We start from the raw sequence: 22,442 nt of genomic DNA, 5'->3' as shown, positions 1-22,442 counted from the left end.
CGCCTGATTTCAGACAAACGCCTGACTTTAAACAAACGCCTGATTTTAAACAAATGCCTGATTTTAGACAAACGCCTGATTTTAGACAAACGCCTGATTTTAAACAAATGCCTGATTTTAGACAAACGCCTGATTTCAGACAAACGCCTGATTTTAGACAAACGCCTGATTTCAGACAAACGCCTGATTTTAGACAAACGCCTGAGCTGATTGATCTGTAAGTCTGTAGTTTCTCCTCCTCTCTGTTGTAGAGACCTCATGACTCATCGACCTGTCGATCGATCTTAAATAAACCAAACATCCTCTGACGAGGCCTACCTTACTGAGCGTGTGCGGGGGGATGCCATCCAGGTGGAGGTGCGCTGTTTCGCCACTCACTTTGGCCTTTTTGGATGTGACACCACCGTTAGCTTCTCTGCTGCTCATCTAAACAGAAGAAGAAGACAGAGATGAGAAGAAGAAGAAGACAGAGATGAGAAGAAGAAGAAGACAGAGATGAGAAGAAGAAGACAGAGATGAGAAGAAGAAGACAGAGATGAGAAGAAGAAGAAGACAGAGATGAGAAGAAGAAGACAGAGATGAGAAGAAGAAGACAGAGATGAGAAGAAGAAGACAGAGATGAGAAGAAGAAGAAGACAGAGATGAGAAGAAAAAGAAGACAGAGATGAGAAGAAGAAGAAGACAGAGATGAGAAGAAGAAGACAGAGATGAGAAGAAGAAGAAGACAGAGATGAGAAGAAGAAGAAGACAGAGATGAGAAGAAAAAGAAGACAGAGATGAGAAGAAGAAGAAGACAGAGATGAGAAGAAGAAGACAGAGATGAGAAGAAGAAGACAGAGATGAGAAGAAGAAGAAGACAGAGATGAGAAGAAGAAGAAGACAGAGATGAGAAGAAAAAGAAGACAGAGATGAGAAGAAGAAGAAGACAGAGATGAGAAGAAAAAGAAGACAGAGATGAGAAGAAGAAGAAGACAGAGATGAATACAGCAGACCAGCGGTCCTCATAGGAAACTAAAGGATTCGAATGTATCCCATAAAAGTTGACATTCTGAGCGGACTTAAAGATCCAGCAGAGAAACAGACATGAACAATGACAGTGGCACTAGAGCAGCAGAACACTGACTGAGGGCTGACAGTGATCCTCACAGTAATGTTAACAGGAACTAGCTAATTAGCTTTCTCTCCTAACGTCCTAAAAATCACCATTGTTGAGCCAAACCATCCCAAAAACATCAAACTACTTTTCTAGACCTTCCTCCTGGAGGAGAACTCTCTACTGTAGGTTCATAAACATCACTAAGCTAACCTCTGTCCGGGACTACCTTTAAAATACTGATCCAGGTTCTGTGTCAGGGTCCATGAGACCAAACCTTCTAGTTTCATTCATGTTTCATGACGTGTTATTTTAGAGAGACTAAAACGGCTGTAGCTCCACATAGTGGTCAATGCTAGCTGTTCAGTCTTTTGGCCCTCCAGGCCTCCATAGAAGTCATGTGACTGCAGGTCCTGAAAAAAGTAAATAAAAGAATCACTCACTAATGTAAGGTTTTTTTATAACTCACTGAAACCAGTTAAAACCAGCATATTCTAAATGTTTAGGAGCATAAAAAGGTAAATAATAATCTTAAACAGAAGGAATAACTCTGTAGATCACTGTAGAAATGTAAACCCTCTCCTGAAAGCCTGGAGAGGTCAGAGGTCAGACTGGCTCTTTCAAACATCGTCCTGTAAACCCAGCTAGAATCCGTGATCAGCTATAAATCAATAATCTATCCACAGACACACACAGCTCCACTTCCTGCTAGACTAAATGATATAAAGACTCTTTATTGATGCGATCTCTCAGGTCAGACGCTCTTATATGACGCTCAAATATTTGTTGTGCTCCAGCAGCTGTTGGACTCACCTTGGATCAATATTGGCTCTACAGCCTGAAGAGGGTCCAGTTATTTTACTTTCTCAAGCTCAGAAATGTGGCCTAACCCTGCAGGAAGGGCCTCCATTCCTCTCTAGTCTCCTTCAAAAGGCCAAAAACAGGACCTGACTGCTTTAACTGTTAGCCACATTAGCCATTAGCGGTGTCTAAATGGAAGTAACTCAAGAACTATGGGCAAGATTGCCATAAAAGTTGGTACACATCTTCATTTAGCACTAAAGAAAAACCAGAAAGACTTTGAGATATTTCTCTTCAGCATCACAGACAGACATTTTAATTCATTTCAGAGTTTATACAGCTGAGATATATGATGCCTACAAATGTAAACACCCCAAGATCTTCTCCTAAACTGGAGTTCTCTGTCAGAATGAAGAACACTGTCCTCCGGGATCTTCCTCTATTTTTCTGCTCTCATTTTACCCTCTACCTTTACAAGCCTTGAGGGCCAGCTGCTGAGAAGCACCCCCACAGCATGATGCTGCTGAGAAGCAGTGGCGTCTTGTCTGACGGTCCAAAGCTCCCCTCTGGTTGTTTCAGTAGAGATCAGACTAACAGAGCGGTGTCGATTGATTGGAACATTGATCTCTATTCTCCTCTGAGCTAACGGCTTCCTCATTTCTACTTCTGCCTCTCTCTTCCATCTTTATGACCCAGATTCTGCTTCCTTTTTCACACGAAGGATGACACATTTCTACCAAGTCTGTCTTTAAATGCCGCCGGATGAAAGCAGAGAGGGATGAAGGCGTGCTCATGGAGCTAACAGGTGGGTATGTGGTAGAGGGGAGGAGCTTCCATTGTGTATCAAAAGTGTTCAAACCTGGCGTCAGCGTCCCTGTCCATGTTTACATGACCAGGCTGTGGATGGTCCTAACCCACAGCTGCCGTCCCTCTACACCTCTGGACCCTTCATAACCATAAATCTGACACGCTGGTCCAGGTACATGTTTCATTGGCTGTTTCATTTGCATTTTATTGTTCTGCTCTTTGTTTAATGTTCAGTACACATCAGACAAAGGACCGTCAGTGCTGTCAGACAGTGTTAGCCTGTGGCGCCGATGGCCGGGTGGTTTAAGGGCGCCGCGTGTACGAGAGCAGCCCCTGTTCAAATCCAGCCCGTGGGCCTGTCCTGTATGTCTCTCCCCACTATCCCACCCCTGCTTCCAGCTCTATCCACTATCCCCCTCTGTCAAATAGGCCCCCCCCCCCCCCACACACACACACACACACACACACACACACACCACAAACTTAAAAACAAACTTTAGCTCCTGGCTTCTTTTGGCTTTTTTATCCTTCTGTCTGATTTTATTGATCCGTTTAGGTCCTCCAGTTTTTACTGCGTTTGTGTTTAATAGTTTTTAATGTCTACTCTCACATCCTCACGCTGGAGCAGCTCAGCAGAAGAGTGAAAACATCTTTGCCAGCATGAGAAGCTTTTAGTGATGTTTGAATTCTGTGTCCTACAGAAACGTGGAACAGGACGCCACGCTAAAGCTCGCTCTGAGGTGTCTGAGGTAGAAGTGATTTCTTCACCCCAGAGTACAGCCAGACGTTTTCACTGTGTGTTCTTTAAAGCACAGGTGTCAAACTCAAGGCCTGGGGCCCAAATCCGGCCCATGGAGCAGTTAAACCCGGCCCACAGGAGGATCTGATATTTCTGTTCTAACTGTCCCGTCAGTCTGAGGTCTGCAGATTTACTCAGGTATGAAAATGTGAACTTATCCTGATGGTTTAAGATTTCCTTGTTAAGTCACAAAATCTAAAAATATTTAGATGAGAAGTCAGGAATGTAGGAACAGGAAATAATGTGTGTTTAAATTTCATATTTCCATTCAGCATCTCACAATCAGGACTCAAACTGAGGATTTTGACTTTTAATTTCATACTTGAGCATTTCAGCTCATAATTTTCACTTCTTCTGTAATATTTTGATCTTTAAGATTCATAATTCTAAATTTTAAGTCATATTTTGACCTTTTTAATCAATTATTTTGTATTTTACCTCATATTTTCAACTCCAATCCCATAGTTTGACCTTTTAGACTCACAGTCTAAAACTGAATCATATTTTGACTTTTAATTTCATGATTACAAATTTTATTTCATATTTTGACTTTTAAACTCATGATTTTGACTTTCTTTCTGATATATTTGCCTTCAAAAACATTATTTTTCAATTTCAACTTGACGTTTTTGAACTAATAAATGTACTCTCATCAGCGCTAGGTTTATTTTTTTATATGTTATTCCTGGTGAAACAAGGTTTACAGTTTCTGGTTAAAAAGGTGACCCTGTTAGACCCTCAGGTTAGTCCTGAATCCAGAATCCGGCCCCTGCTGTGACCGAGTTGGACACCTGTGCTTTAGAGCTTCTCAGGAACAGTAGGGCAGGGTCGATGCTGCCTGAAAGACTAAACCCAGGGCAAACACTTCACAAAGACTTGGTTTTCATGTCTCGGCATTATTCAGGTCACTGTTCAGGTTCAGATTTCAGTTTCTGACTAAATGGAAGGAGAAGAAAGGAGCATAAAGATAAAACTCTCCTCTGTCTGCAGAATCATCAGGTGGTTTTTAAAGAGACTACGGGAACGTTCAAGAGGAACAGTCTCCTTTCACTTCCACCTGTTTAAAATCATCTATTACTTTAATAGATCTCAGATACAGAAATACACCCCTATCCAGAGGACAGCCATGATTATTTCATAGATTTGATGATTGAACACAGCGGAGAGTTGGAGATCTGCGAGTTTTGTTTGAAACCAGCTTCTTGTTCTGGGATCTGCTCTCTCAGGGAACCAGGTCTAGAAAAATCCCCACAAACTGAAGTCAGGAGGAAGTGAGGTAGTGAAAATGCTGACTAAGGACTTCCAGCTTTAGTGGCTGGACCCATGGCCTAAACTTCACCTTCAGATATGACAGCATAGAGTGATGGAGAGGTCATGTTCCTGTGAGGTCCCACTCAGGGTCAGACGTTCACATGTGGTTATGTACTTCTATATTTCAGGTCATCTACCAGGAGTTATCAGGGGTGAAATGATGACGGATGGTCTGATAGAAGCCTCCTCATTTAAAGGTCCCATATTTGACCCTTTAAGACGAGTTTATATCGTCTCAGAGGTCCTAAAACATGCCTGTGAGGTCTGCTGCAGGAAAAACGCTCCAGTATTGATCTGTGCATGTCTAAAAACCCCTCCGTTACAAGGTGGCAAGTAATGGCCAAACAGCAGCAAAACAGTGGCAACAAGAGGCGAAAAGGAGCAAGGCAGGCATAAAAAGGCAAAAAGTGGGTGAAAAGTGGAAAAAAAGGGAGGAAAAAGTGGCAGAAAGTGGCAAAAATGGGTGAAAAGTAACCAAAAAATGAGTAACAGGTGGCAAAAAACAGCAAAAAAGGGAGTGTAAAAGTGACTGAAAGGACAAAAATGTGGGAAAAATGGTCAAAAAGCTGCAAAGAGTGACAGAATGCTGGAAACAATGGTGTTTAATGGCAATACGGCTTACATGGGTGAAAAAATGGCAAAAAAGGGAAAAAGACTGCAAATAGCAAAAAGCAGGATAAAAAGCAAAAAAATGGTGGCAAAAATGTGATAGAAGAAGTAAAAATGGGTAAAAATAGATGAAGAAAAGTGGGCTTTAAGCAGGAAAAATGGATTAAAAGCAGCAAAAAATTTGAAAAAGGCAAAAAAAAAAGGCAAATAAGTACAATGGAAATTTACAGACAAAAATAAAGGTTGAAAATTAAAGCCAACTGTATGAATATGGGGATAAAAAACTGATCTATGTGACTAACAATGGATCATTTCTGAGGTCATAGTTTCCCTTAATAAAGGGCTACTGAGGAAATATATTTCAGATTAAGACATAAAAGAGCCACAGGTTGAGCACCACTGCTGTAGGGTGTTTAAATCTCGGCTCTGTTAAGATTTCATGCATACATCTTTATATTCTGTTGATTTCATACATACATCTTTATATTCTGTTATGATTTCATGCATACATCTTTATATTCTGTTAAGATTTCATGCATACATCTTTATATTCTGTTATGATTTCATACATACATCTTTATATTCTGTTAAGATTTCATGCATACATCTTTATATTCTGTTATGATTTCATGCATACATCTTTATATTCTGTTAAGATTTCATGCATACATCTTTATATTCTGTTGATTTCATGCATACATCTTTATATTCTGTTAAGATTTCATGCATACATCTTTATATTCTGTTGATTTCATGCATACATCTTTATATTCTGTTAAGATTTCATGCATACATCTTTATATTCTGTTGATTTCATGCATACATCTTTATATTCTGTTATGATTTCATGCATACATCTTTATATTCTGTTAAGATTTCATGCATACATCTTTATATTCTGTTATGATTTCATGCATACATCTTTATATTCTGTTAAGATTTCATGCATACATCTTTATATTCTGTTATGATTTCATGCATACATCTTTATATTCTGTTAAGATTTCATGCATACATCTTTATATTCTGTTATGATTTCATGCATACATCTTTATATTCTGTTAAGATTTCATACATACATCTTTATATTCTGTTGATTTCATACATACATCTTTATATTCTGTTATGATTTCATGCATACATCTTTATATTCTGTTGATTTCATGCATACATCTTTATATTCTGTTGATTTCATACATACATCTTTATATTCTGTTAAGATTTCATGCATACATCTTTATATTCTGTTATGATTTCATGCATACATCTTTATATTCTGTTGATTTCATACATACATCTTTATATTCTGTTATGATTTCATGCATACATCTTTATATTCTGTTATGATTTCATGCATACATCTTTATATTCTGTTGATTTCATGCATACATCTTTATATTCTGTTGATTTCATACATACATCTTTATATTCTGTTATGATTTCATGCATACATCTTTATATTCTGTTAAGATTTCATGCATACATCTTTATATTCTGTTGATTTCATACATACATCTTTATATTCTGTTATGATTTCATACATACATCTTTATATTCTGTTGATTTCATACATACATCTTTATATTCTGTTATGATTTCATGCATACATCTTTATATTCTGTTATGATTTCATGCATACATCTTTATATTCTGTTGATTTCATGCATACATCTTTATATTCTGTTATGATTTCATGCATACATCTTTATATTCTGTTATGATTTCATGCATACATCTTTATATTCTGTTGATTTCATGCATACATCTTTATATTCTGTTATGATTTCATGCATACATCTTTATATTCTGTTATGATTTCATGCATACATCTTTATATTCTGTTATGATTTCATGCATACATCTTTATATTCTGTTATGATTTCATGCATACATCTTTATATTCTGTTGATTTCATACATACATCTTTATATTCTGTTATGATTTCATACATACATCTTTATATTCTGTTGATTTCATACATACATCTTTATATTCTGTTATGATTTCATGCATACATCTTTATATTCTGTTAAGATTTCATGCATACATCTTTATATTCTGTTGATTTCATGCATACATCTTTATATTCTGTTATGATTTCATGCATACATCTTTATATTCTGTTATGATTTCATGCATACATCTTTATATTCTGTTGATTTCATACATACATCTTTATATTCTGTTATGATTTCATGCATACATCTTTATATTCTGTTATGATTTCATGCATACATCTTTATATTCTGTTATGATTTCATGCATACATCTTTATATTCTGTTGATTTCATGCATACATCTTTATATTCTGTTATGATTTCATGCATACATCTTTATATTCTGTTATGATTTCATACATACATCTTTATATTCTGTTATGATTTCATGCATACATCTTTATATTCTGTTGATTTCATGCATACATCTTTATATTCTGTTGATTTCATACATACATCTTTATATTCTGTTATGATTTCATGCATACATCTTTATATTCTGTTATGATTTCATGCATACATCTTTATATTCTGTTGATTTCATACATACATCTTTATATTCTGTTATGATTTCATGCATACATCTTTATATTCTGTTATGATTTCATGCATACATCTTTATATTCTGTTGATTTCATGCATACATCTTTATATTCTGTTGATTTCATACATACATCTTTATATTCTGTTATGATTTCATGCATACATCTTTATATTCTGTTAAGATTTCATGCATACATCTTTATATTCTGTTGATTTCATACATACATCTTTATATTCTGTTATGATTTCATACATACATCTTTATATTCTGTTGATTTCATACATACATCTTTATATTCTGTTATGATTTCATGCATACATCTTTATATTCTGTTATGATTTCATGCATACATCTTTATATTCTGTTGATTTCATGCATACATCTTTATATTCTGTTATGATTTCATGCATACATCTTTATATTCTGTTATGATTTCATACATACATCTTTATATTCTGTTATGATTTCATGCATACATCTTTATATTCTGTTATGATTTCATGCATACATCTTTATATTCTGTTAAGATTTCATGCATACATCTTTATATTCTGTTGATTTCATGCATACATCTTTATATTCTGTTATGATTTCATGCATACATCTTTATATTCTGTTATGATTTCATGCATACATCTTTATATTCTGTTGATTTCATACATACATCTTTATATTCTGTTATGATTTCATGCATACATCTTTATATTCTGTTATGATTTCATGCATACATCTTTATATTCTGTTATGATTTCATGCATACATCTTTATATTCTGTTGATTTCATGCATACATCTTTATATTCTGTTATGATTTCATGCATACATCTTTATATTCTGTTATGATTTCATGCATACATCTTTATATTCTGTTGATTTCATGCATACATCTTTATATTCTGTTATGATTTCATGCATACATCTTTATATTCTGTTATGATTTCATGCATACATCTTTATATTCTGTTGATTTCATACATACATCTTTATATTCTGTTATGATTTCATGCATACATCTTTATATTCTGTTATGATTTCATGCATACATCTTTATATTCTGTTGATTTCATACATACATCTTTATATTCTGTTATGATTTCATGCATACATCTTTATATTCTGTTATGATTTCATGCATACATCTTTATATTCTGTTGATTTCATACATACATCTTTATATTCTGTTATGATTTCATGCATACATCTTTATATTCTGTTGATTTCATACATACATCTTTATATTCTGTTATGATTTCATGCATACATCTTTATATTCTGTTATGATTTCATGCATACATCTTTATATTCTGTTATGATTTCATGCATACATCTTTATATTCTGTTGATTTCACACATACATCTTTATATTCTGTTATGATTTCATACATACATCTTTATATTCTGTTATGATTTCATGCATACATCTTTATATTCTGTTATGATTTCATGCATACATCTTTATATTCTGTTATGATTTCATGCATACATCTTTATATTCTGTTGATTTCATGCATACATCTTTATATTCTGTTATGATTTCATGCATACATCTTTATATTCTGTTATGATTTCATGCATACATCTTTATATTCTGTTATGATTTCATACATACATCTTTATATTCTGTTATGATTTCATGCATACATCTTTATATTCTGTTATGATTTCATGCATACATCTTTATATTCTGTTGATTTCATACATACATCTTTATATTCTGTTATGATTTCATGCATACATCTTTATATTCTGTTAAGATTTCATACATACATCTTTATATTCTGTTAAGATTTCATGCATACATCTTTATATTCTGTTATGATTTCATACATACATCTTTATATTCTGTTGATTTCATGCATACATCTTTATATTCTGTTATGATTTCATGCATACATCTTTATATTCTGTTAAGATTTCATGCATACATCTTTATATTCTGTTATGATTTCATGCATACATCTTTATATTCTGTTATGATTTCATGCATACATCTTTATATTCTGTTAAGATTTCATGCATACATCTTTATATTCTGTTATGATTTCATGCATACATCTTTATATTCTGTTAAGATTTCATGCATACATCTTTATATTCTGTTAAGATTTCATGCATACATCTTTATATTCTGTTGATTTCATGCATACATCTTTATATTCTGTTAAGATTTCATGCATACATCTTTATATTCTGTTGATTTCATACATACATCTTTATATTCTGTTAAGATTTCATACATACATCTTTATATTCTGTTGATTTCATACATACATCTTTATATTCTGTTATGATTTCATGCATACATCTTTATATTCTGTTGATTTCATGCATACATCTTTATATTCTGTTGATTTCATACATACATCTTTATATTCTGTTAAGATTTCATGCATACATCTTTATATTCTGTTATGATTTCATGCATACATCTTTATATTCTGTTGATTTCATACATACATCTTTATATTCTGTTATGATTTCATGCATACATCTTTATATTCTGTTATGATTTCATGCATACATCTTTATATTCTGTTGATTTCATGCATACATCTTTATATTCTGTTATGATTTCATGCATACATCTTTATATTCTGTTATGATTTCATGCATACATCTTTATATTCTGTTGATTTCATGCATACATCTTTATATTCTGTTGATTTCATACATACATCTTTATATTCTGTTATGATTTCATGCATACATCTTTATATTCTGTTGATTTCATACATACATCTTTATATTCTGTTATGATTTCATGCATACATCTTTATATTCTGTTATGATTTCATGCATACATCTTTATATTCTGTTGATTTCATGCATACATCTTTATATTCTGTTATGATTTCATGCATACATCTTTATATTCTGTTATGATTTCATGCATACATCTTTATATTCTGTTGATTTCATACATACATCTTTATATTCTGTTATGATTTCATGCATACATCTTTATATTCTGTTATGATTTCATGCATACATCTTTATATTCTGTTATGATTTCATGCATACATCTTTATATTCTGTTATGATTTCATGCATACATCTTTATATTCTGTTGATTTCATACATACATCTTTATATTCTGTTATGATTTCATACATACATCTTTATATTCTGTTGATTTCATGCATACATCTTTATATTCTGTTATGATTTCATGCATACATCTTTATATTCTGTTATGATTTCATGCATACATCTTTATATTCTGTTGATTTCATGCATACATCTTTATATTCTGTTATGATTTCATGCATACATCTTTATATTCTGTTATGATTTCATGCATACATCTTTATATTCTGTTGATTTCATACATACATCTTTATATTCTGTTATGATTTCATGCATACATCTTTATATTCTGTTATGATTTCATGCATACATCTTTATATTCTGTTATGATTTCATGCATACATCTTTATATTCTGTTGATTTCATGCATACATCTTTATATTCTGTTATGATTTCATGCATACATCTTTATATTCTGTTATGATTTCATGCATACATCTTTATATTCTGTTATGATTTCATGCATACATCTTTATATTCTGTTGATTTCATGCATACATCTTTATATTCTGTTATGATTTCATGCATACATCTTTATATTCTGTTGATTTCATACATACATCTTTATATTCTGTTATGATTTCATGCATACATCTTTATATTCTGTTATGATTTCATGCATACATCTTTATATTCTGTTATGATTTCATACATACATCTTTATATTCTGTTATGATTTCATGCATACATCTTTATATTCTGTTATGATTTCATGCATACATCTTTATATTCTGTTATGATTTCATGCATACATCTTTATATTCTGTTGATTTCATACATACATCTTTATATTCTGTTATGATTTCATACATACATCTTTATATTCTGTTATGATTTCATGCATACATCTTTATATTCTGTTATGATTTCATGCATACATCTTTATATTCTGTTATGATTTCATGCATACATCTTTATATTCTGTTGATTTCATGCATACATCTTTATATTCTGTTATGATTTCATGCATACATCTTTATATTCTGTTATGATTTCATGCATACATCTTTATATTCTGTTATGATTTCATACATACATCTTTATATTCTGTTATGATTTCATGCATACATCTTTATATTCTGTTATGATTTCATGCATACATCTTTATATTCTGTTGATTTCATACATACATCTTTATATTCTGTTATGATTTCATGCATACATCTTTATATTCTGTTATGATTTCATGCATACATCTTTATATTCTGTTATGATTTCATGCATACATCTTTATATTCTGTTGATTTCATACATACATCTTTATATTCTGTTATGATTTCATACATACATCTTTATATTCTGTTATGATTTCATGCATACATCTTTATATTCTGTTATGATTTCATACATACATCTTTATATTCTGTTATGATTTCATGCATACATCTTTATATTCTGTTGATTTCATGCATACATCTTTATATTCTGTTATGATTTCATGCATACATCTTTATATTCTGTTGATTTCATACATACATCTTTATATTCTGTTATGATTTCATACATACATCTTTATATTCTGTTATGATTTCATACATACATCTTTATATTCTGTTGATTTCATACATACATCTTTATATTCTGTTATGATTTCATACATACATCTTTATATTCTGTTGATTTCATACATACATCTTTATATTCTGTTGATTTCATACATACATCTTTATATTCTGTTATGATTTCATACATACATCTTTATATTCTGTTATGATTTCATACATACATCTTTATATTCTGTTATGATTTCATGCATACATCTTTATATTCTGTTGATTTCATACATACATCTTTATATTCTGTTATGATTTCATACATACATCTTTATATTCTGTTATGATTTCATGCATACATCTTTATATTCTGTTATGATTTCATGCATACATCTTTATATTCTGTTGATTTCATACATACATCTTTATATTCTGTTATGATTTCATGCATACATCTTTATATTCTGTTATGATTTCATGCATACATCTTTATATTCTGTTATGATTTCATGCATACATCTTTATATTCTGTTGATTTCATGCATACATCTTTATATTCTGTTATGATTTCATGCATACATCTTTATATTCTGTTATGATTTCATGCATACATCTTTATATTCTGTTATGATTTCATGCATACATCTTTATATTCTGTTATGATTTCATGCATACATCTTTATATTCTGTTGATTTCATGCATACATCTTTATATTCTGTTGATTTCATACATACATCTTTATATTCTGTTATGATTTCATGCATACATCTTTATATTCTGTTATGATTTCATGCATACATCTTTATATTCTGTTATGATTTCATGCATACATCTTTATATTCTGTTATGATTTCATGCATACATCTTTATATTCTGTTAAGATTTCATGCATACATCTTTATATTCTGTTATGATTTCATGCATACATCTTTATATTCTGTTGATTTCATGCATACATCTTTATATTCTGTTATGATTTCATGCATACATCTTTATATTCTGTTATGATTTCATGCATACATCTTTATATTCTGTTGATTTCATGCATACATCTTTATATTCTGTTATGATTTCATGCATACATCTTTATATTCTGTTATGATTTCATGCATACATCTTTATATTCTGTTGATTTCATGCATACATCTTTATATTCTGTTATGATTTCATGCATACATCTTTATATTCTGTTATGATTTCATGCATACATCTTTATATTCTGTTATGATTTCATGCATACATCTTTATATTCTGTTAAGATTTCATGCATACATCTTTATATTCTGTTGATTTCATGCATACATCTTTATATTCTGTTATGATTTCATGCATACATCTTTATATTCTGTTATGATTTCATGCATACATCTTTATATTCTGTTATGATTTCATGCATACATCTTTATATTCTGTTGATTTCATGCATACATCTTTATATTCTGTTATGATTTCATGCATACATCTTTATATTCTGTTATGATTTCATGCATACATCTTTATATTCTGTTATGATTTCATGCATACATCTTTATATTCTGTTGATTTCATGCATACATCTTTATATTCTGTTATGATTTCATGCATACATCTTTATATTCTGTTATGATTTCATGCATACATCTTTATATTCTGTTATGATTTCATACATACATCTTTATATTCTGTTGATTTCATGCATACATCTTTATATTCTGTTATGATTTCATGCATACATCTTTATATTCTGTTATGATTTCATGCATACATCTTTATATTCTGTTGATTTCATACATACATCTTTATATTCTGTTGATTTCATGCATACATCTTTATATTCTGTTATGATTTCATGCATACATCTTTATATTCTGTTATGATTTCATGCATACATCTTTATATTCTGTTATGATTTCATGCATACATCTTTATATTCTGTTATGATTTCATACATACATCTTTATATTCTGTTATGATTTCATGCAAACATCTTTATATTCTGTTGATTTCATACATACATCTTTATATTCTGTTATGATTTCATGCATACATCTTTATATTCTGTTATGATTTCATGCATACATCTTTATATTCTGTTATGATTTCATGCATACATCTTTATATTCTGTTATGATTTCATGCATACATCTTTATATTCTGTTGATTTCATGCATAAATCTTTATATTCTGTTGATTTCATGCATACATCTTTATATTCTGTTATGATTTCATGCATACATCTTTATATTCTGTTATGATTTCATGCATACATCTTTATATTCTGTTATGATGTCATGCATACATCTTTATATTCTGTTGATTTCATGCATACATCTTTATATTCTGTTATGATTTCATGCATACATCTTTATATTCTGTTATGATTTCATGCATACATCTTTATATTCTGTTATGATTTCATGCATACATCTTTATATTCTGTTATGATTTCATGCATACATCTTTATATTCTGTTATGATTTCATACATACATCTTTATATTCTGTTATGATTTCATGCATACATCTTTATATTCTATTATGATTTCATGCATACATCTTTATATTCTGTTGACTTCATACATCCAGTGGTGTGACAAAGTATTTCCTCCTCTCTGGTTTCTGAGTTTTTGCATGTTTTTCACACTTAAATGTTTCGGATCATCAAACCAATGTCTTTATTTCACAACGACAACCCAAGTAAATGGAAAATGCCGTGTTTGAAAGATTATTTCATTTTTTCAGGGGGGAAAAATCCAAACCTCTCTGTCCCTGTGTGAAAAAGTAATTGCCCCCCTTGTTAAATCATCAGTTAACTGTGATTAACCACAGTTCTTGGAAAGCTGAGTTCAGTTTCTCTGGCCACACCCACGCCTGATTACCGCCAGATTAGTTGAACGTAGAAATCCCTTAAATAGAAGCTGTCAGACAAAGTGAAGTAGGCTACAAGATCTCAGAGAGAAACGCATCATGGCACCATCCAAAGAAACTCAAGAACAAATGAGAAACAAAGTGATTGGACTCTATCAGTCTGGAAAAGGCTACAAAGACATTTCTGAGGCTTTGGGACTCCAGAGAACCACGGTCAGAGCCATTATCCACAAATGGAGAAAACTGGGAACAGTGGTGAACCTTCCCAGGAGTGGTTGGCCAACCAAAATCACTCTGAGAGAGCAACCACAACTCATCCAGGAGGTCACAGAAGAACCCAGAACCACATCCGAAGACCTGCAGGCCTCACTGGCCTCAGTTAAGGTCAGAGTTCATGACTAAACCATGAGAAAGACACTGGGCAACAGCGGCATCATGGGAGAGATCCAAGGCCAAAACCACTGCTGACAAAAAAGAGCACAAAGACTCATCTCACATTTGACTAAAACATCCTGATGATCCCCGAGACTTCTGGGAAATATTCTGAGGACTGACCAGACAGAAGAGGAACTTTCTGGAAGGTTTGAGTCCCGTTACATCTGGAGTAAAAATAAGAGCATTTGATAAAAAGAACATCATGCCAACAGTCAGACATGGTGGTGGCAGTGTGATGGTCTGGACCAGGACCAGGACCACTGGCTGTGATTGATGGAACCATGAATTCTGCTGTCTACCAGAAAATCCTGAAGGCCAACGTCCGGCCATCAGTTCATGACCTCAAGATCAAGAGTACTTGGGTTATGCAGCAGGACAACGACCAGAAACACACCAGCAAGTCCACCTCTGACTGGATCAGGATAAACTAAATGAAGGTTCTGGAGTGGCCCAGTCAGGGTCTGGACTTAAATCCAACTGAGATGCTGTGGTGTGACCTTAAACGGCAGTTCATGCTGGAAAACCCTCCAATATGGCTGAGTTGCAGCAATTCTGTGAAGAAGAATGGGACAACATTCCTCCACAGTGATGAGAAAGACTCATCAGCAGTTATCACAAATGCTTGATTTCAGTTATTAGGTTCAGGGGGTGATTACTTTTTCACACAGGGACAGAGAGGTTTGGATTTTTCCCCCCTTAAAAAAATGAAATAATCTTTCAAACATGGCATTTTCCATTTACTTGGGTTGTCTTTGTGAAATATAAAAATTGGTTTGATGATCCGAAACATTTAAGTGTGAAAAACATGCAAAAACTCAGGAATCAGAGAGGAGGAAATACTTTTTGACACCACGGTACAACTTTGTATTCTGTCTTAAATCTTCATGTTGTGAATGAAACCACAGCGACAGAAGAGAATCAGCATCACATCAACAACTCTCTCTATGCAACACAAAAGCAGGGACATGTGAGGATAATCCTGCTGATGTCAACACTCTGGATGAAGCTTTTGTTTGTTTTTGGGTGGAGTGTCCCTTTACAGAGACACCTGAGGCTCTTTAGCCCCGCCCACTGATTATGTCAGCGCCTATGTGGCTCAACCATGGACGTTTTAGTCGAGGCCTCAGGCCAACCTCACACACGTGTCCCTCCTCCACTGAGCTCAGAGAATGAATGAAAATTCAGAGAATCACAAACATGGAATATAAAAATCCAAACATCCAGGAGCTCTTCATCATCTGTCAGAAAAACCTCAGAGCTCAAAGTCACCACGCCATCACGCCATCACGCCTCCAGGCCGCTGGAATCTATGTCCATAAAATAAGAACATGTTTACTAAGGTGTAAAATCTGTTCATTTACTGTTTCTATGAATCTGTCTGTCCAGCTAAGGTTACCTGATCTGAGGACATCTGGGGGATTTGTGGGGGGACCTGGTCTTGCTGTTCGGACCAGGGGTCCTCCCTCGGCACGTTTGGATAGTTAATCTCTATTTTAATGCTTCGTTATCTACCCTCAGCCTCTTTTTAACATGAATATGTGTCTGAATCACTGAGGGTAATTTTAGACGTGTCCTCAGTGAGGCACGCCTACATCACCGTTATTCTGAGGCTGATCCACCAATCAGAATAATATCTTGGATTTATATAGCGCCTTTCAAGAAACCCAAGGACGCTTTACAGGAACACACAGACTTTTAAAGCCATTAAGGACAAAAACGTCCACTTCCAAAAGCAGAAATATAAATAGCATACATTAATATTTTTATCTGCGTTTTTTTGGTCAAATCTTTTGATCAACTTCAGTTCTAATCAAAACAATCAATTATTGAATAATTTTCATGATTTTAACCCTTTAAGTGGCAGTTTGATTACAGGATGGTCATATTTTTTCAATTATTTTCCAGCTAACTAATGTTGGGGGGGTGAGGGGTGTTTTTTAAAGCAGCCCTGGGTTTGTCCAACATTAGCTAAAATACTGACTTTGATGCATTTTTAGTTTTTGTGTAGCGTCTGATTTAAAATTTACTACTCTTTAAGGACAAAAATGTCCCATTGACTCCCATTCAAACCACATTTTTTGATCTTTAAGTAATCAAACTGGCATTTAAAGGGTTAAAATCCTCAAAATGATTGAATGTTTGGTAGTTTTGAGCACAGCTGGAGTTGTTTAAGAGATTTATGCAAAAAAAAAGCAGAAAAAAGTTTTTATAGCAGTTTTTTTGGAAGTGGACATTTTTGTCCCTAATGGCTTTAAAGGGTACTAAATGAGTTTCACGGCGCTCCCCTGACCTGTTGGAGACGTTGAAATTTGAATTCAAAAATTCTCTGTTACAACAAATGAGCCCATGTGGGCTAACACAGAAACAATGAGAGCAGAGGAACAGGAAACATGAGCCCAAGTGGACCAAAAGGTCCCTCCAGATGCCTGAGGGTTAAAGCGGTGCTAGGGACGTCCAACTCATGATATCCACATCATGATCTCGTAATCCAGGAGTATTTTTCCTCCTGTTTCCTAAACCGAAGGTTAAAGGTCATCAGCACACTCAGATGTTCACGGATCTGAAATTTCTGACACTCAAACCTTCGTTTCTGTTTTCTGACTGAAAGCGCCGTGCATCAAAAAAGGAGAAACACGTCTTTATGTTGAGGAAATCATGTTTGCACCCTGGCAATGAAACCTTGATTTATCTTTATCAGCAGGTTAGACTGTCTGCTCTGCCTCCTGCCCCCCTCTACACCTGTGGCTGTCAGAGAACGTCAGCGGGCCTGTCAGCACCAACGTCAGCCCTAGAGCCCCTCACCCACAGCTGAGGGACGACTGAGAGCGGAGGAAGACGCCAGGACTGACTCCTAAACTTTACACCTCCTCCTCTCACAGGGAACTTCAGAAACACGCTTTAAAGATGAACAGCCCAGCTGCAGAGACTTTAAGGTGGAACGGCAGGTTTAAAGAACAGCCCAGCTAAAGAGACTTTAAGGTGGAATGGCAGGTTTAAAGAACAGCCCAGCTGCAGAGACTTTAAGGTGGAACGGCAGGTTTAAAGAACAGCCCAGCTAAAGAGACTTTAAGGTGGAATGGCAGGTTTAAAGAACAGCCCAGCTGGAGAGACTTTAAGGTGGAACGGCAGGTTTAAAGAACAGCCCAGCTGGAGAGACTTTAAGGTGGAATGGCAGGTTTAAAGAACAGCCCAGCTAAAGAGACTTTAAGGTGGAACGGCAGGTTTAAAGAACAGCCCAGCTAAAGAGACTTTAAGGTGGAACGGCAGGTTTAAAGAACAGCCCAGATAAAGAGACTTTTAAGGTGGAACGGCAGGTTTAAAGAACAGCCCAGCTGGACAGACTTTTAAGGTGGAATGGCAGGTTTAAAGAACAGCTCATCTAAAGAGACTTTTAAGGTGGAACGGCAGGTTTAAAGAACAGCCCAGCTGGACAGACTTTTAAGGTGGAACGGCAGGTTTAAAGAACAGCCCAGCTGGACAGACTTTTAAGGTGGAACGGCAGGTTTAAAGAACAGCCCAGCTAAAGAGACTTTTAAGGTGGAACGGCAGGTTTAAAAAACAGCCCAGATAAAGAGACTTTTAAGGTGGAACGGCAGGTTTAAAGAACAGCCCAGCTGGAGAGACTTTTAAGGTGGAATGGCAGGTTTAAAGAACAGCCCAGCTGGACAGACTTTTAAGGTGGAATGGCAGGTTTAAAGAACAGCTCATCTAAAGAGACTTTTAAGGTGGAATGGCAGGTTTAAAGAACAGCCCAGCTGGACAGACTTTTAAGGTGGAACGGCAGGTTTAAAGAACAGCCCAGCTGGACAGACTTTTAAGGTGGAACGGCAGGTTTAAAGAACAGCCCAGCTGGACAGACTTTAAGGTGGAATGGCAGGTTTAAAGAACAGCCCAGCTGGAGAGACTTTAAGGTGGAATGGCAGGTTTAAAGAACAGCCCAGCTAAAGAGACTTTAAGGTGGAATGGCAGGTTTAAAGAACAGCCCAGCTGGAGAGACTTTTAAGGTGGAATGGCAGGTTTAAAGAACAGCCCAGCTAAAGAGACTTTTAAGGTGGAACGGCAGGTTTAAAGAACAGCCCAGCTAAAGAGACTTTTAAGGTGGAACGGCAGGTTTAAAGAACAGCCCAGCTAAAGAGACTTTTAAGGTGGAACGGCAGGTTTAAAGAACAGCCCAGCTGGACAGACTTTTAAGGTGGAATGGCAGGTTTAAAGAACAGCTCATCTAAAGAGACTTTTAAGGTGGAATGGCAGGTTTAAAGAACAGCCCAGCTGGACAGACTTTTAAGGTGGAATGGCAGGTTTAAAGAACAGCCCAGCTGGACAGACTTTTAAGGTGGAACGGCAGGTTTAAAGAACGGCAGGTTTAAAGAACAGCCCAGCTGGACAGACTTTTAAGGTGGAATGGCAGGTTTAAAGAACAGCCCAGCTGGACAGACTTTTAAGGTGGAACGGCAGGTTTAAAGAACAGCCCAGCTAAAGAGACTTTTAAGGTGGAACGGCAGGTTTAAAGAACAGCCCAGCTAAAGAGACTTTTAAGGTGGAATGGCAGGTTTAAAGAACAGCCCAGCTAAAGAGACTTTTAAGGTGGAATGGCAGGTTTAAAGAACAGCCCAGCTAAAGAGACTTTAAGGTGGAATGGCAGGTTTAAAGAACAGCCCAGCTGGACAGACTTTTAATGTGGAACGGCAGGTTTAAAGAACAGCCCAGCTGGACAGACTTTTAAGGTGGAACGGCAGGTTTAAAGAACAGCCCAGCTGGACAGACTTTTAAGGTGGAATGGCAGGTTTAAAGAACAGCCCAGCTAAAGAGACTTTTAAGGTGGAACGGCAGGTTTAAAGAACAGCCCAGCTAAAGAGACTTTTAAGGTGGAACGGCAGGTTTAAAGAACAGCCCAGCTAAAGAGACTTTTAAGGTGGAATGGCAGGTTTAAAGAACAGCCCAGCTAAAGAGACTTTAAGGTGGAATGGCAGATTTAAAGAACAGCCCAGCTGGAGAGACTTTAAGGTGGAATGGCAGGTTTAAAGAACAGCCCAGCTAAAGAGACTTTTAAGGTGGAATGGCAGATTTAAAGAACAGCCCAGCTAAAGAGACTTTAAGGTGGAATGGCAGGTTTAAAGAACAGCCCAGCTAAAGAGACTTTTAAGGTGGAACGGCAGGTTTAAAGAACAGCCCAGCTAAAGAGACTTTTAAGGTGGAATGGCAGGTTTAAAGAACAGCCCGGCTGGACAGACTTTTAAGGTGAAATGGCAGGTTTAAAGAACAGCCCAGCTAAAGAGACTTTTAAGGTGAAACGGCAGGTTTAAAGAACAGCCCAGCTAAAGAGACTTTTAAGGTGGAATGGCAGGTTTAAAGAACAGCCCAGCTGGACAGACTTTTAAGGTGAAATGGCAGGTTTAAAGAACAGCCCAGCTGGACAGACTTTTAAGGTGGAACGGCAGGTTTAAAGAACAGCCCAGCTGGACAGACTTTTAAGGTGGAACGGCAGGTTTAAAGAACAGCCCAGCTAAAGAGACTTTAAGGTGGAACGGCAGGTTGAAAGAACAGCCCAGCTGGAGAGACTTTAAGGTGGAACGGCAGGTTTAAAGAACAGCCCAGCTAAAGAGACTTTAAGGTGGAACGGCAGGTTTAAAGAACAGCCCAGCTAAAGAGACTTTTAAGGTGGAACGGCAGGTTTAAAGAACAGCCCAGCTGGAGAGACTTTTAAGGTGGAATGGCAGGTTTAAAGAACAGCCCAGCTGGAGAGACTTTAAGGTGGAACGGCAGGTTGAAAGAACAGCCCAGCTAAAGAGACTTTTAAGGTGGAACGGCAGGTTTAAAGAACAGCCCAGCTGGACAGACTTTTAAGGTGGAACGGCAGGTTTAAAGAACAGCCCAGCTGGACAGACTTTTAAGGTGGAACGGCAGGTTTAAAGAACAGCCCAGCTGGACAGACTTTTAAGGTGGAACGGCAGGTTTAAAGAACAGCCCAGCTAAAGAGACTTTAAGGTGAAATGGCAGGTTTAAAGAACAGCCCAGCTGGACAGACTTTTAAGGTGGAATGGCAGGTTTAAAGAACAGCCCAGCTTGTCAGACTTTTAAGGTGGAACGGCAGGTTTAAAGAACAGCCCAGCTAAAGAGACTTTAAGGTGGAACGGCAGGTTTAAAGAACAGCCCAGCTAAAGAGACTTTTAAGGTGGAATGGCAGGTTGAAAGAACAGCCCAGCTAAAGAGACTTTAAGGTGGAACGGCAGGTTTAAAGAACAGCCCAGCTAAAGAGACTTTTAAGGTGGAATGGCAGGTTTAAAGAACAGCCCAGCTAAAGAGACTTTTAAGGTGGAATGGCAGGTTTAAAGAACAGCCCAGCTGGAGAGACTTTAAGGTGGAATGGCAGGTTTAAAGAACAGCCCAGCTAAAGAGACTTTAAGGTGGAATGGCAGGTTTAAAGAACAGCCCAGCTAAAGAGACTTTAAGGTGGAATGGCAGGTTTAAAGAACAGCCCAGCTAAAGAGACTTTTAAGGTGGAATGGCAGGTTTAAAGAACAGCCCAGCTGGACAGACTTTTAAGGTGGAACGGCAGGTTTAAAGAACAGCCCAGCTAAAGAGACTTTTAAGGTGGAATGGCAGGTTTAAAGAACAGCCCA

General features: G+C 35.5%; 1 protein-coding gene across 2 annotated transcripts in view; it reads right to left on the bottom strand.

Moving 5' to 3' along the window:
• LOC121519340 (hexokinase-2-like) overlaps positions 1 to 22,442 on the bottom strand; it is a 67,763-nt gene that overhangs the window by 34,859 nt on the left and 10,462 nt on the right. For both annotated transcript variants that reach the window (XM_041802241.1, XM_041802240.1), the window contains exon 2: positions 319 to 426. In XM_041802241.1, coding sequence (XP_041658175.1) covers positions 319 to 426 — 108 coding nt within the window. The remainder of the gene's footprint in view (positions 1 to 318; positions 427 to 22,442) is intronic.

This window comes from Cheilinus undulatus, linkage group 12 (genome assembly GCF_018320785.1).
Source record: "Cheilinus undulatus linkage group 12, ASM1832078v1, whole genome shotgun sequence".
Lineage (NCBI taxonomy): Eukaryota > Metazoa > Chordata > Actinopteri > Labriformes > Labridae > Cheilinus > Cheilinus undulatus.
Note: the sequence above shows the minus strand (reverse complement) of the source record. Positions and strands in the feature narration are given on the sequence as shown.